At 42.2% G+C, this 17,262-nt stretch overlaps 1 protein-coding gene across 5 annotated transcripts in view; it reads right to left on the bottom strand.

Moving 5' to 3' along the window:
• MED17 (mediator complex subunit 17) overlaps window positions 1-5,277 on the bottom strand; it is a 33,401-nt gene extending 28,124 nt beyond the window's left edge. For all 5 annotated transcript variants that reach the window (XR_015157673.1, XR_015157672.1, XM_086384020.1 and 2 more), the window contains exons 1-3: window positions 4,868-5,277; window positions 1,288-1,454; window positions 356-575 (exon numbers count right to left, since the gene is read on the bottom strand). Coding sequence is in view for 3 of the 5 variants with exons in the window: in XM_086384020.1 (XP_086240146.1) it covers window positions 356-575; window positions 1,288-1,454; window positions 4,868-5,117 (637 nt within the window). In the remaining 2 variants the exon portion in view is untranslated. The remainder of the gene's footprint in view (window positions 1-355; window positions 576-1,287; window positions 1,455-4,867) is intronic.
• Between the last annotated feature and the right edge of the window lie 11,985 nt (window positions 5,278-17,262).

The raw sequence follows: 17,262 nt of genomic DNA, 5'->3' as shown, positions 1-17,262 counted from the left end.
AAGAACCTGTCTGCCAATGCAGGAGACGCAGGAAATGCAGATTCAATCCCTGGGTCAGGAAGATCCCCTGGAGTAAGAAATGGCAACCCATTCCAATATTTTTCCCTGGAAAATTTCATGGACAGAGGAGCCTGGTGGGCTATATAGTCCTTGGGGTTGCAAAGAGACACGACTGAACCTACACACACATATAAGGCTATGATGAGAATAATTTGAGTTTTTTCAGGCTTATGTGTACAGAAATTAAAACTTCAAAATATAACATGTAATTGAGAGTATTATTATAAAAGAATCAACATTTATAGTTTTTAACAAACTATTGTTAAAAAGCAGAGTTTTTAACAGTTATCTATACCTGCACTTCTGTAGCTCAGATCTCCAAGAATTTTATCTCCAACTTTTCTAAGCTTCCAGTGTTGCCTCAATCTCAAAAGCTCAGAGTTGAAGTCTCTTTGTAGCTTGTTTTCCTGGTTTTCAGTGACTGATTTTGTCAGTCTCTCTGCCCCCTTCAGTAGGATCTGTGCTGCTCCAGCAAGTGACTTCTTTTTAGATATTAACTGCAACGTCTGAGGATTCTATCAGAAACAATCCAGAAGTGTAGGGCTGTATTATTTTTAAACGCTTTTTTAAAATGATACATTTCCTCAAAAATAAAATACCTACTCAAGGGAAAATTAAAAAAGAAAAGCAAGGAGAAGGGAGAAAAGCACATAATGTTTAAAAGAATAATAACCTTAACCCACTTCTTTGGTCACTTGATAAGAGACTTATGCTAAACTAAAACACTACACCATCAGAACTTAACACTGCATAAACCTGGCCCAGCCTAGGTTAGGTTCCCCTCTCTGCACTGCCATTCCTCTCTTTATGTACGGCACTCTCCACATCACCCACAAGAACACCCTTTCAAGGCACTCATTTATACTTCAGAGAAAAGTCTGTAACTGGGAAACTGATGAGAAATCAAAACCTATGTATTATATATACATACATAAATATCCATAGTCACTATCAATCCATGCACTATCAATTCCAAAAAGCCAAGTTTAGTAGAAGTTTTCTGGCTGCATAAGAATCAAAATAATAAAGGTTCATAAAAAATGTCACAATTTTTTATCACATTACATAACCTAATTTTGAGTTTTTGGAGAGCTTAAAACAGTCTTTAAAAGTTCATATGGACTTAATTTTGCATCTAAGGAAAAGGAAACAATAGACACACAGCCTAAAAGATGGTATTGAGACTTAATAAAATGGCACCATTATTCAATCAAAGCCCACAAATACCTGTTTTGGAGGAAGTGCATCCTGAGAGACAGGATCAAGAGTCATAAATTTTTTATCCCTAACAATACTAAGAACATCATAGAGAACACACATCTCTGTCAGGGCACTTCTCAAATTGTTCCTCACTGAATCCCAAGGCCAAAGGGAGGGTTGAAATTTCACCAATCCTAAAAAGTGAAAGAAAAAAATACCCAGATATTAGTTATAGAAAACTCACTTAGAGATTCAAAAGTACTAAAAAAACAAGAAAAAAAGTACTAAAAGAAGAAATAATGAATTCTATTTCAAATTGTTCCCTCTTTTATCCCATTCACTCCACCCTTTCTATAATCTTTGTTAACATTTAAGTTGGCATTCCTACAATGGCAAAACTAATTCTAATTTCCTAAGTTAAATCTAATAGTAGTAGGCATTCAAATCTTTTAAAATCTAAGCAAGCCTTTTTAATAATCTTTTTTTTCTTCCAGCTTTTAAAACCTGAAGAATTGTTGAATTTTCAATACATAGAAAAGTACAAAACTACAAATGACCTATAACGGCAGCATTCTGATAGTAAACACTATTATCTTCCAACCTCTTAATCACTTTTAGGAATTAAATTTCATGTATAGATTCTCACCATAGAGAGTTCAAACAACAGAAATACAGAGTAAAAAGTGAAAGTTTTCCTTTATTCCCCACCCCTAATTCTCTCTCGTCCTGAGAGGCAATCACTAATAACTGTTGGGGTATCCCCATCCAAATTTTTTTTATGTATTTATATACATATACTCCCAATTTTCCATTACTTGCTTCCCCTGCCCCTCAATATGTCCTAAAGACACCTTCACATCAGAATATAGAGCTACTTCATTCTTTTAACACTAAAATATTCTGGAGCATGCACTGTGTTCTCAGTCACTCAGTCATGTCTGAAGCATAGATATACAGTAAATTCAAGAATTCTCTGGCAGTCCAGTGGTTAGGACTCTGCTGTTCCTCTGCAGGGGGCCTGGCTTTGATCCCTGGTAGGGGAACTAGAAGGCAATGGACCCCACTCCAGTAGTCTTGCCTGGAAAATCCCATGCACGGAGGAGCCTGGTAGGCTACAGTCCATGGGGTTGCGAAAAGTCAGACACAACTGAGCGACTTCACTTTCACTTTTCACTTTCATGCCTTGAAGAAGGAAATGGCAACCGATTCCAGTGTTCTTGCCTGGAAAATCCCAGGGATGGGGGAGCCTCGTGGGCTGCCATCTATGGGGTCGCAGAGTTGGACACGACTGAAGTAACTTAGCAGCAGCAGCAGCAGGGGAACTAAGATCCCTGCAAGCTGTGCAATGTGGCCAAAAATAATAATAATAATTGAACAATGTACAGTGAATTTAACCATTTCTGTGTGATGGGCACATAGACTGGTTCCAACAATGCCAGTTTTGGCCTATTTTTTCAATGAACTGTCTTCCTTTCAGTTTGAAGGGACGCTGAATGTCAGGGATATTAACCGTTTGTGTGTCATATGTGTTGTATATACTTTCCCCAGCCTGTTATTTTTCTTTTTACTTTGTGGCATCTTTTTCCATTACTATTGTTAAATTTTATGCAATTAATACACCTATCTTTTCTTTCATAGCATCTGTTTCCTATCTTGCTTAAGAAGGTCTCTCCTGGGATTTCCCTGATGGGCCAATAGCTAAGACTCTGCATTTCCAATGCAGGGGGCTCGGGTTTGATCCCTAGTCAGGGAACTAAATCCCACATACAACTAAGATCCAGCCCAGCTAAAAAAGTAAATAAACGGCGGGGGGCGGGGGGGGGGGGGGGGCGGGAAGGTCTTTCCTAGAGCCAAAGCTACATGATTATAACTTCTTTTCAATAATTTACCTTATTTTCTTCATCTTTATTTCAATCCTTATGGAAATATTTCTGTGTGAGGTTTGAGGCATTATTTACCAAATGGATCCCTAATTGTCCTAATACAGCTGGCTTGAAATGCTATCTTTAAATTCTGATTTACACAGAGTCTGTTCACATAACTAAATCAAGAACTGCTAGATTTTTTTATTTTTGACAATAAGAATCCAAAACCATTCATACTTTTTCTATAACTAGTTTTATTTTCCCATTTACTATAATCCATTTATATAATCCATTTACTATATATATAGCATCCAGCGTAATCTTCTGTAAACAAAATCATCTGTCTACTTGAAATCTTTCAAAAGCTTTCAGCTGTCCTTCTAATAAAAGCCAAACGCATACAGTGGCTGACTGGATCTACGTGATTTGGCCTCTGCCTACCTCCTAGACCTTATCACATACTCCTGTCAATATAATCTCCTCTCAGTAAGAGTTAGTAACATCATGCATATTGCACATGGAAACACAGTGATTAGTTCAAAGTCACATAGCTAATACACGGCAGAACAGAGACGCGAACTCGAGGGCTCCTAACCAGGGTGCCACATTAGGGATGCTACCTGTTTGCAGGTCAGGAAGCAAAAGTTAGAACTGGACATGGAACAACAGACTGGTTCCAAATAGGAAAAGGAGTACGTCAAGGTTGTATATTGTCACCCTGCTTATTTAACTTATATGCAGAGAAACGCTGGGCTGGAAGAAGCACAAGCTGGAATCAAGATTGCCAGGAGAAATATCAATAACCTCAGATATGCAGATGACACCACCCTTATGGCAGAAAGTGAAGAGGAACTAAAGCTCCTCTTGATGAAAGTGAAAGAGGAGTGAAAAAGTTGGCTTAAAGCTCAACATTCAGAAAACGAAGATCATGGCATCTAGGCCCATCACTTCATGGCAAATAGATGGGAAAACAGTGGAAACAATGGCTGACTTAATTTTTCTGGGCTCCAAAATCACTGCAGATGGTGACTACAGCCATGAAATTAAAAGACGCTTACTCCTTGGAAGGAAAGTTATGACCAACTTAGACAGCATATTAAAAAGCAGAGACATCACATTACTTTGCCAACAAAGGTCGGTCTAGTCAAGGCTATGGTTTTTCCAGTAGTCATGTATGGATGTGAGAGTTGGACTATAAAGAAAGCTGAGTGCTGAAGAACTGATGCTTTTGAACTGTGGTGCTGGAGAAGACTCTTGAGAGTCCCTTGGACTGCAAGGAGATCCAACCAGTCCATCCTAAAGGATATCAGTCCTGGGTGTTCATTGGAAGGACTGATGTTAAAAGCTGAAACTCCAATACTTTGGCCACCTCACGCGAAGAGCTGACTCATTTGAAAAGACCCTGATGCTGGGAAAGATTGAGGGCAGGAGGAGAAGGGGACGACAGAGGATGAGATGGTTGGATGGCATCACGGACTCGACGGACATGGGTTTGGGTGGATTCCGGGAGTTGGTGATGGACAGGGAGGCCTGGCGTGCTGCGGTTCATGGGACACGACTGAGCAAATGAACTGAACGGAAAACCCAAACACTCCCCCAGCGACAGCGTCTCAACGCTGTCTCTCAAGGAAACCTGCACAGACACGAGGACTGAGAGGCGAGCAGTGCCCCAAAGTGTCCGGACGCCGCCGCCCCACGCGGCCATGTCCACAGCACCTCACCGGGCGCGCCCGCGGCCTCACCTTCCTCGTCGTCCTGGTCAGCGCTGGACCCCGCGCCCGCCCAATCCTGCGCGTCGCCCTCGGCGCCGGCCGCCTCCTCCTCCTCGGAGCCGGAGCCCTGGCTGAAGTCGATCCGCTGAGCCAGGCGCGCCAGGTTCTGAGACATGGACAGAGGCTGCAGGTACGTCTCGGTGCCGTCCAGGCCCACCTCCTGGACCTGCTTCTCGCAGGCCGACTCGATGCTGATCCGCACAGCGCGCACCCCAGACATGCTGGCGGCGTCGGCTCGGCGCCCGCACCAGGCGACAACCGAAGGAGGGAGTTGGAGCGCCTCAGGGCACCCAGGACCGCGGCGCAGGGGAAGCGCGCGAGGAGACCGAGCGCGGCTCCAGGTCTGGAAACAAAGCCCACACCGGACGCTTTCCCACAATGCACCGCAGGCCCCAGCCCTCACCCCGTCCCGGCTCGCAGTCTCGCGGGAGGAAAGCGGCCGCCGCGGGGCCCAGACTTCCGGCCGCGCGCCTGGGTTGAATCCCGCTGCGGCGCGCGGAAGAGCTTCTCGGTCTGTGAAAGGCGTGGCCGGCCGCGGGAAGGCGGGATCCCTGCGGTCTTCCTCCGTTTTAACTGTTGCTTGTTGGAAAGTGATGGAGGAAGGCAGGAAGAAGTCGGCCGAAAACGAATAGGGAAAAGGAGATGAATGGGTCCCTGCATCTTAGCAACGAGAGGCCCTCCGAGAGTGCGGAGATGTGAGGAGAAACGACGGATCTGAAGACTTGTAAAATCTCATCAGACAAGTCTAAAGAGTTATAAAATAAGGGTGTAGTTTGAGGAAAACTGAATTGTGTTTAAAGCACAGTTATAAAATTTATAAAATTACACTGCATAATTAGTTTATTATCTAAACTCCCGTAGTAGTAAACTCTAGGATGGCAACAATCTCAGGCATGTAATATGCGCATAATATTAATTTTATGCCTGACTGAAAGTAATATATGTACGGTTAAAGAGCAGTGATGTAACTTAAGTTTACATCACTTAAGTTTCTTAGGAAACTTAAGTTTCCTAAGAAAGTGTCTCATCAGTAGTATTTCCACTGGGAATTATGAAGGGGGACAAGGAATTCTTTCGTTACAAAACTATTTAACTGAAGGAATTATGTATATCATTTATCACGGGCCTTTCCAAGTTTTGTGCTAAGTTTAAGTGTTTAAGTTTTAAACTTTTTCTAAGGTACTTAGGAAAATATGGTTGCCATGGTATCAGTCTGCTTAAGTAATACATGTGTGTGTTGGGGGGTTCTGTGAATTTTCAAGGGAGGAACCTATTTTTGCAAGCTCAACTGATATTGCTGGACAATCATGTTTGAGAATTACTGTGCTTACTCTTTATACATAAGTTTGTAAAAGGTTTTAATACCTTGTTTCAAAATTTGATTAATATTTATCATGGAGTCTATTTGTGCCAGTAACTGCTAAGTGAGTTAAACATTTTTCATTTAATCTTTATAAGGTGCTCATACTTCTGCAGTTTGGCTGGGGCAACTGCTGTCTCAGCTGGACTGGACCTGAGGGTCCCTTGGTCTAGGCTGGGCTCAGCTGGTTGATTCTGTTAGGGGAAACACACTCATTGAAACCGCCCACCCTGGCCAGGCACCATAGTAACAATTGCATATGTTATTTTAGGACAGGAGGTCCTGCTAAGGAACAGGGAACTAATAAGCCACCACCCACAGGAAAAGTTTGGAAAAGTTCAAAAGGAGATACCACATGTCCAACCACCTCCCAGAATCCTCTCTGGCATCCATCTTGGCAGAACAAGGCGTGCACCACCAGGAAGGACTCTGAGTCAGAATGATTGGCTAAGGACAACCCAGAAATTAATCCCATCACCATAAAACCCGAGACTGCAAGCCATGCGGCAGAGCTGTTCTCCTAGGTTCCCATACCCTACTGCTCTCCACCTGGGTGCCCTTTCCCAATAAAATCTCTTGCTTTGTCAGCAAGTGTGTCTCCTTGGACAATTCATTTCTGAGTGTTAGACAAGAGCCCAGTTTCGGGCCCTGGAAGGGATCCCCATTCCTGCAACAGTTCTAATTCCAGTTATAGATCTACAGATTATTCGGAAGGCTTTGTGCCATATCGCTCATTGTACTAGCAAGCTGGTCAGGATATGTTCTTTCCATGGAAACAGTAGAGATACAAGACCTAAGCCTTGCTTCCATTATATATCCAAAATCCACAAGTACTATGGCCAAACCCAAAAGTCAAAGATGGAAGAGGACTTATATTCAGCCTTTTTAGTTGCAGAAGCTGAAGACTTGCAAAGAAAAGGGTGTGGATAATGGGAGGAACAGGGCCAACAACCTATCACATATGGAAAATAATACAGTTGCACCCTTATGTCAAATCCTAAATAAAAATAAATTCCAAATGGATTAATGAGCTAAGTGTGAAAAACGGTGAAGTCTTGGAACTTCCCTGGTGATGCAATGCTTAAGAATCCTCCTGCCAATGCAGGGGTCATGAGTTTGATCCCTGGTTCAGGAAGATTCTACATGCCACGGAGCAACTAAGTCCATGCTTCACAACTACTGAGCCTATGCTCTAGAGCCCGAGAGCCACAACTACTGAACCCCCAAATTGCAATTGCTGAAGCCCACGCCCTAGAGCCTGTGCTCTGCAAAAAGAGAAGCCACAACAATGAGAAGCCCACACACCACAGCTAGAGAGTAGCCCCCAGTCTCTGAAGCAGGGAAGCCCAATAGCAGCAAGGAAGACCTAGTGCAAACAAAATTATAATTAAGTTAAACACACACACACAAAAACAGTGACGTGTTCTGCACATTTGGATACATATGAAACTAAGATCTGCTTAGAGGGAAGTATATTTGTCAGATTTTGAGGGTTCATGGAACTCAGATCTCCCAAAGGGAAGAACTGCACCCCCTACCATCTTTTAGGACCTAAGAGGGAGAGCTTGCATTCAGATGTGGCCTGAATTTTATTTAAAAGGAAACCCGGCCCCACCCCAGCTGGATCTCTGATTACAATCAGTCTTTCCTCTGCCTAACAAAAGTGGAAATCCTCACTGCTGGAAGATTAATTTAGTAGTAGTAGTATTAAGTCGTGAAATAGTGGCTGAAACCAAAAACAAAAACCCATAGTCAGGAACATATTCATGGATGATCAAAACATTGGAGATGGGAGGCAAGGACTTTAACAGATTAGTATGTTAAAGAAAATAGAGGAAAATGGACAAAATGAATGAAAAGATGGGGTTTCAATAGAAAAATTTGTCTATTAAAAAGAGAATCAAAATATACATTCTAGACTAAAAGTAATGTTTTGTTTTTTAATTTTTTTTTTTTTTTTGCTATGGATCATTTTAAAAGTCTTTATTGATTTTGTTACAATATTGCTTCTGTTTTTATCTTCTGATTTTTTGGCCAAGATTACGTTCTGGTTTTTTGGTCATGAGGCATGTGAGATTTTAGCTCCCCAACTTGGGGCTGAACCCACACGCCTCTGCACTGGAAGGTGAAGACTCAACCATTGGACCACGAGGGACATCCCCAAAGTAACCGAAATTAATGGTTTATAAGGTGGCACTTTGGTAAAGAACCCACCTGCCAAATACCGGAGACCTAAAAAGACTTGGGGAGAGGGCAATGGCACCCCACTCCAGTACCCTTGCCTGGAAAATCCCATGGACAGAGGAGCCTGGTGCGTTGCAGTCCATGGGGTCCCTGGGAGTCAGACACGACTGAGCGACTTCACTTTCACTTTTCACTTTACTGCACTGGAGAAGGAAACGGCAACCCACTCCAGTGTTCTTGCCTGGAGAATCCCAGGGACGGGGGAGCCTGGTGGGCTGCCGTCTATGGGGTCACACAGAGTCGAACATGACTGAAGCGACTTAGCAGCAGCAGCAGCAGCAGCAAAAAGACTTGAATTCGATCCCTGGGTCATGAAATCCCCTGGAGGAGGGCATGGCAACCCACTCCAGTATTCTTGCCTGGAGAATCCCATGGACAGAAGAGCTTGGTGATGCATCCATGGGGTTGCAAAGAATTGGACACGACTGAAGTGACTTAGCACAAGATAAGTTTACTAGGAGATCTGACATAGCACAGAACAAGATTAGTGAACTCATAGTTTGGTCAATGAAAAAACCCAAAACATAGAACAGAACGGATTGTAAGATAACTTGGGATACACTTTCAAAATTCTTACAGACATTAAAAGGCTAATGTAAAAAAAAAAAAAGCTAATAAAGGGAATATTGTGAATAGCACCCCTTTTCCTGCTTCTTGCCACAAATACCAGTTTTTCTTAGTTTTGCTGCTAAGTCACTTCAGTCGTGTCCGACTCTGTGCGACCCCATAGACGGCAGCCCACCAGGCTCCCCCGTCCCTGGGATTCTCCAGGCAAGAACACTGGAGTGGGTTGCCATTTCCTTCTCCAATGCATGAAAGTGAAAAGTGAAAGTGAAGTCGCTCAGTCATGTCTGACTCTTAGCGACCCCATGGACTGCAGCCTACTAGGCTCCTCCATCCATGGAATTTTCCAGGCAAGAGTACTGGAGTGGGGTGCCATTGCCTTCTCCATTCTTAGTTTTAATGCCCTCTTAATATCCCAGGCTGTAATGTAGTTCTTCACAACTGGGGCCACCCTCCAGTTATGAAGAACTACATTTCTCTTGAAGCACCAAGAGAAAAGAGACAGAAAAATGCGACCCCAAGAAGTCCATTTCCTGACTCCTCTGGGATCATTTTTCTCTTGCTCTTTTAGGTAACAGCTCCACTAACACCACCGATGCAGCGGTGCTGCTCTGACTGCACCGGGGTAAAGCCTTTGGGCAGAGCCAAGAGATAGAAAAAGAACAAGAGAAAAATGGAGACTTTCACACTGTGGCCTGCTGGGACCCCCTTTCCTGCTTCTCTAGCCAAAATGAACTGTCTCTTGGGAGTTTTTGGACTTCCCTGGTGGCTCAGACGGTAAAGCATCTGTCTACGATGTTGGAGACCTGGGTTTGATCCCTGGGTTGCGAAGATCCCCTGGAGAAGGAAATGGCAATCCACTCCAGTACTATTGCCTGGAAAATCCCATGAACAGAGGAGCCTGGTAGGCTACAGTCCATGGGGTAGTAAAGAGTCGGACACGACTGAGCAACTTCATGTTCATGTTGGGAGTTTTTGCTGTCCATGCCCCTTGCATTGTTCTGTGACCCAGTCTGCCTTGGATAAAAGAGGAGAGAAAAATCAGGAAACTCATCATCAGTATTGTTCATTTTCCAAGTTTGGACTTCCTTCTTCAATCATTCAGTCAAAATGGTTTAATTTTCAACAGTCTTCTGGGAATTGCTGTCTGCATTTTGTTCAAAGTTTTGTATTTTGTAATTGTTGAAGAAATAGGCTGCTGTGGGCTTATTCCATCTTGGCCAGCACCAGAAATTCATGTGTTCTTGAGTAAATTTATTTTTGTGTTTGTGAGATGAAGTTTCCTCTATAATGTACAATACATTACAGAGTAATACTAATAGGACTTACCGTACTGTAACTATTTGTTCATATGTCAGTCAGTGTCTGATCCTGCATCCCTGGTACAGTGCTTTGGCATGTGGATGATGTTCGTAAAATTGACATTGAATGAGCAGTAGAACATGACATACAGAGGCTTCACAGAGAATCTAAAAGGAAGCTGGGCTTTTAAAACCAAAAGGAAATGAGTGTCTGCTTTTAGGTATCTGTTCTAGTGGCACATGTTAGATTGTTAATGTAACTAACCTAAGCATTGCTTGCATGCTAAGTCACTTCAGTCGTGTCCAACTCTTTGCAGCCCCATGGACTGTAGCCCACCAGGCTCCTCTGTCTATGGGGATGTTCCTGGCAAGAGTACTGGAGTTAGTTGCCATGACCTCCTCCAGGGCATCTTCCCTGGAGTGTAAGTTTAAACCTAGGGATCGAACCCACGTCTCCTGCATGTCAGGCAGATTCTTTACCACTGAGCCACTGGGGAAGCCCAACCCAAACATTATTGTAAACTTAAATTAGTTTTTCTTGCCACACTTAATACACTTCAGAAAAACACAATGTTTCAGACAAATGGGACATATCAAGAGAAATGGGCCATAGGTAGAAGTTCCAGGAATACTAACCATGTATTTGACCAATGAATGAATATACCAGATTTTCTGTAGAAAACTCAGTATTTAATATTTTATTACTTTAGTCACATAATTGCCTTTGTAGTGTCAGATTGTGTTCTTATTTTAGGTTTGGAAAGGTGATGTAAATGTATCTGATCTCCAAGCTCTTTGAACTGAAAATCACAAAACTTTTTAGCTGAAACCCCTAACAGAATGTAACTTCAGAAATGTATGCAAAAATAGAAATTAAAAGGATGAAATAAACTATGTAAAGGCATTCTAATATTCCTGCACCACTTGGGATGTCCTTTGCAGTTGCCGTGGTTCTTGCACCCCTCTTTGGAGAGCACTGATGAAGAGGGAAAGGCGGTTTTCACACATTCATCAGGGGAAGAGGCTCCAGACCCTTTCAGAGGACAACTCCCTGCTCCCGCCCCCATGCCATAAGAAATCTGATGAGAAGCAGCTTGCGAGTAGGACTGCAGCTAATTCACTCTAGAACTGCTTTAATGTTGCAGGGGTTCTCAGCTCAGGTCCTTAAGGCAAATCTAGAACTCCCCACCAGGCAGGTTTGTAGGACAGTTCACTTCTCCCAAGGGCTGTAATGCCTGAGTAACTCAATCCCCCTCACAGCTTTGTTAGAACAGGTTCTTAGTGGCTGTGCTGTTTCACACTCCACTGTTCTCACTCACTGCATATAGAACCCCCTGCTTATTTTATTTTATTTTTTTACCCCCTGCTTATTAATCCTCTTCTTTCAGGGCCAAATCCTCTTCACCCTTTATCTACACTTCTTTTGAGTTTTTATGTCACCGCATCAGGACAGACACTTAAAAAGCTGACTTGTCATTTCATTCATAATTTGTCCCATAGGAATTCACTAATATCTAAGATCCATTGGTATATCATGACCCATTCTTTCTTAAAACAGATATTCCAGTACATTTCATAGGAAAACATCACATAGTATATTGCCATTGATATTTTATCATTCTTTCCAAAGGCAAATAAAATATTCTTACCCAGCATAGTCCTCTCTCTATTACTGTCCACCACTTCCCACATGTCATAAATGCAGGCCACTGAACATGCAAAGGATAACTCCTTCAGGAAAAAAGTCATATATAAGAATAGGATAGCAATGTGTCAGAAAAAGTCTAATCCAGTCAAGAAAACAAAAGGGAAGTATTTAATTTGAAAATAATTGAATATTAATTACTAAGTCACCGTAAGTCTTTAGTATAAACTGAAAAATATTTTAAGAAAATGCGTGAAAAATTAAGTACAAAAGAAAATACTTTTAAAACAGAGATTCACAATACTATGTCCTTAACTTTATATTTGTCAAAAAGATGATAGCAACAAACACCTGTGTTTTCACACCCAGCTTAATAACGACTACTGATATAGTTGAAGCTCCTTTGTGCTCTTCCTAGCTCACTTCTCCCTTCCTCCTAGAAATAACCACTCCTTGTCATTTCTTTGTATTTATTTTTAAAGTTAGCCACCTACTGCTGTGTAACAAAGCATCCCCAAAGTCACAGGCTTACAACAGTAATCACTCATACTTGAAGATTCTTTATGTCCTGAAGGTTAGCTGGGCTTCCATCCTCTTGGCCTTTCTTGTTAACTCTTCAGTACCTTCAAGAAGATATGTTTTATGTTTTGAAGCTTTTAAAATTATCTTTAGTGAGATGATTCATCTGAATTATCTAATCTATTATTACTGGAAATAGAAATCTTAAATTTAACAGTGACCCCTGGGGACTTCCCTGGTGGTGCAGTGCTAAAACTCTGCACTCCCAGTGCAGGAGGCCAGGGTTTGATGCCTGGTTGGGTAACTGGATCCCACATGCATGCCACTGCAAATAAGACGGAGTGCAGCCAGTAGCCATTGGTTTTTCTGCCAAATACCAGTTCATAATTTCAGCCTATTTTTCTACTAGAAGTTCCTCTTTTTCTTATTGACTTGTAGATGTTAATGCATCCTGAATAGTTCAGTTCAGTTCAGTCACTCAGTTAACTCTGACTCTTTGTGACCCCATCATGTCCATCGAGTCAGTGATGCCATCCAACTATCTCATCCTCTGTCGTCCCCTTCTCCTCCTGCCTTCAATCTTTCCTGCTGCTGCTGCTGCTGCTAAGTCACTTCAGTCGTGTCCGACTCTGTGCGACCCCATAGACGGCAGCCCACCAGGCTCCCTGTCCCTGGGATTCTCCAGGCCAGAACACTGGAGTGGGTTGCCATTTCCTTCTCCAGTGCAGGAAAGTAAAAAGTGAAAGTGAAGTCGCTCAGTCGTGTCCGACTCTTATCGACCCCATGGACTGCAGCCTACCAGGCTCCTCCATCCATGGGATTTTCCAGGCAAGAGTACTGGCATGGGGTGCCATTGCCTTCTCCGAAATCTTTCCTAGCATCAGGGTCTTCTCCAAGGAGTCAGTTCTTCACATCATGAATTTAATCAGCTATATTTTGAAAATATATTCTCCTAGTCTGTGGTTTGTTTTCTTCCTAAGTTATCATTTGACCAACAAGTGTTACATTTTAATGTTGTCAGATCAGATTTATTTATATTTTATATAGTCTGTGCCTTATGTTGTTTAGAAAATCTTTTCATGCCCTTAGGTCATAAAGATACCTCCCATATTTTCTTCTAAAACTTTAAAAGTTTTCTTGTTCACCTGTAGGTCTTTAATTTGCCAGGCATTGAGTTCAATCCGGTTTGGTTTCTCCACATTAATGACTGGGTGTGCCAGCACTCTGTGGACACATTCTCCTTTCCCTATCGATCTGCTGCATCAGAAAAATCAAGCATCTGCACATGTGAGGACCTGCTTTTGCTCTTGGTTTGACTGTCCTCACTGTACTGAAACCACACTGTCTTACTTAAATAGTAAGTTTAAAGATGTTGCTATCTTTCAAATATCCCTGATCTTGCTATCTTGAAAATCGTCTTTGCTTATCTTGGCCCTTTGCTTTCCCATATATTTTTAAATGAACTGGTGAGGTTCTGTCAAAAGCCCTAATGGGACTAGACTGACATTGAATTTATAGATTTGAGAAGAACTGATACTTCTAGAGATTACGTCTTCCTAGATGTAACTTTTTATTTCTTTGCATTTTCAACAATTTTATAATTTTCTCCATAAAGGTTATATGTAATTTTTGTTAAAAATACTGCTGTGTACTTTTAGTAACATGTAATTGGTATCTTTTTCAAATTTACTTTTTTGTTTTGGCTGCACCACTGCCGGATCTTAGTTCTTCAACTAGGGATCAAATCTGGGCCATTGGCACTGAGAGCACGGAGTCTTAACCACTGGACTGCCAGGGAATTCCTTCCAAATTTTATTTTTAACCATTTTTTTTTGTTGGTATGCAGAAATACAACTCATTACTGTATATTGATTTTTACATTTAGAAACTTTATTTCTATTGAAGTATAGATACAATATTGTATTAGTTTCAGGTGTACAGCAAAGTGATTGAGTTATATACATTTTTTTCTCAGATTATTTTCCATTATAGTTCCCTTTGTTATACAGTAAATTCTTGTTGCTTATCTATTTTATGTGTGTGTGCTAAGTCATTTCAGTCCTGACTGACTTTGTGCAATGCTGTGGACTGTAGCCTGCCAGGCTCCTCTGTCCATGGGATACTCCAGGCAAGAATACTGGAGTGGATTGCCATTTCCTCTGCCAGGGATGCCATGCTCTTCCTCGCCCAGGGATCGAACCTGTCTCTTACATCTTCTGCATTGGCAAGTGGGTTCTTTGCTATTAGTACCACCTGGGAAGCCCATATCTGTTCCCACACGCCCACACTCCCACACTCCCCCACCCCACCCCCACTCCCTTTCCCCTTTGGTAAATAACTGTATGTTTTCTGTCTATGAGTCTGTCCCTGTTTTGTATATAGATTTTTCGTATTATTTTTAGATTCCACATTTAAGTGATATTTAATATTTGTCCTTCTCTGACTTATTTTCCATACTGTGATATTCTCTAGGTCTATCCATGTTGCTGCAAATGCTAATATTTCATCTTTTTTATGGCTGAATAATATTTTTATTTGGACTTTCCTGGTGGCTCAGTGGTAAAGAATCTACCTGCCAATGCAGAAGCCATGGGTTCAGTCTCTGGATCAGGAAGATCCCCTGGAGAAGGAAATGGCAACCCACTCCAGTACTCTTGCCTGGAAATCTCCATGGACAGAGGCGCCTGGCAGGCTACAGTCCATAGGGTTACAAAGAATCAGACATGACTTAGCGACTGAACAACAATAATATTTATATTCAGGAAACTCTTTGAACTCAGTCTGATAATATAACTATAGATTCTCTTGGGTTTTTCAAGAGGTCAACCATGTTTTCTGCTGAAAAACTGATTTTTTGCTTCCTTTTCAGTTGTTATACCTCTTCTTTTTTGTCTTTTTTTCCTGGTTGAAACTCCAATAGTTAATGATATTGGGCATCCTTGTCACATTCCTAAAGTGAATATGGTATTAACATAATTTTGCAAATACCTATATCTAGCTAGCATTTAAAAAATTGCTTCTCAGAATATGCACTAGATGTTAGCTTCATGGAGTTCAGGGGATCCTACTTTGTTCACAATGGCCTCTTTGCTGTTTCTTGAAACTACCAAGCTCTCTTCTGGCTGAACCTTTAAATCTGCCAGAAAGGATGTTTCTCCAAATAACCTCATGGCTCACTCTCTCATTTTTTTCAGGACTTGGCTCAAATGTCTCTTTATCGGCAGCTTTCCCTGATCTCTCTCTATAAAATGTGTAACAGTCTGATTCCACTTCTGATGTTTGATTGCTGACAGATATTAAGCCTTACCCCTATCCTTCCTCCCCTTCTGCCCCCACGTTTGTGTGATAAGAAAGCCTGGCTGTGGGCTTCCCCGAGTGGCTCAGTGATAAAGAATCCTTCTGCCAATGCAGGAGACACGAGTTCGATCCCTGGTCTGGGAAGATCCCACATGCCGCAGAACAACTAAGCCTGTGTACTGCAACTATTGAGCCTGTGCTCTAGGGCCCTGCAGCTGCAACTTCTGAGCTCACGTGCGGCAACTACGGAAGCCTGTGTGCCCCAGAGCCTGTGCGCCACAACACGAGAAGCCACCGCGATGAGAAGCCAGACACTGCAACTGGAGAGTAGCCCCCGCTCGCTAGCGCAGCAATGAAGATCCAGCACAGCCAAAACTAAATAAATAAAACAAATAAAATTATTATTAAAAAAAAAAAAGCCTGACTCCTTCTTGCTTTGACACCTGTGGAAAATTCAAACTGCATGCACAACCATCACCCTGAACTGACCTGCTAACCATTATAAAACCCCCAAGCCAGTCTTCTCTCCGTTCTCACAGGCCGTTTTTGGACTTGCTTGGGAGCTGCCCTGCTACTCCAGAAAGCCTCATTATGGGAATCATGAAGTCTTTTGGACCCCCTTGGTGTGTGTGTGACTTCGTCATTCTCAACGACTGAGCTGGGTGTGGAGTCCACCTTTTCTCAGCGTGGGATGCCCATAACAAAACAGATCCTCCTTCAGAGCACGAATACCACCTGATATAATATGTATTTGCTTATTTGCCTTCTCCTACCATGTAAAGGACTGAATGATCGATCCCAGTATCTAGTAAAGTATCTGTCATAATCATTCATCTGTTCATTCATTCAACAAATATTTACTGAGTGTCTACTTTGGGCAGATTCTGTTAAAGGCACGGTCTATAGTGGAGATCAAAGCCCCTGCCATGGAGCCTACGTTTCCAGAGGATAGGCTATGTTGTTCATTCAGTATGTATTTGTTAAATGAAAGAATACTAATATTATTTTTGTCTGGAGGTAAGAGATGGAAATACCAGACCACCTGACCTGCCTCTTGAGAAATCTGTATGCAGGTCAGGAAGCAACAGTTAGAACTGGACATGGAACAACAGACTGGTTCCAAATAGGAAAAGGGGTACATCAAGACTGTATATTGTCACCCTGCTTATTTAACGTATATGCAGAGTACATTATAAGAAACACCGGGCTGGAAGAAGCACAGGCTGGAATCAAGATTGCCGGGAGAAATATCAATAACATCAGATACGCAGATGACACCACCTTTATGGCAGAAAGTGAAGAGAAACTGAAAAGCCTCTTGATGAAAGTGAAAGAGGAGAGTGAAAAAGTTGGCTTAAAGCTCAACATTCAGAAAACGAAGATCATGGCATTTGGGCCCATCACTTCATGGCAAATAGATGGGGAAACAGTGGAA

The sequence above is a fragment of the Bos grunniens genome, chromosome 29 (genome assembly GCF_055505025.1).
Source record: "Bos grunniens cultivar Pamir isolate PY7600 chromosome 29, Bosgru_T2T1.0, whole genome shotgun sequence".
NCBI lineage: Eukaryota > Metazoa > Chordata > Mammalia > Artiodactyla > Bovidae > Bos > Bos grunniens.
Note: the sequence above shows the minus strand (reverse complement) of the source record. Positions and strands in the feature narration are given on the sequence as shown.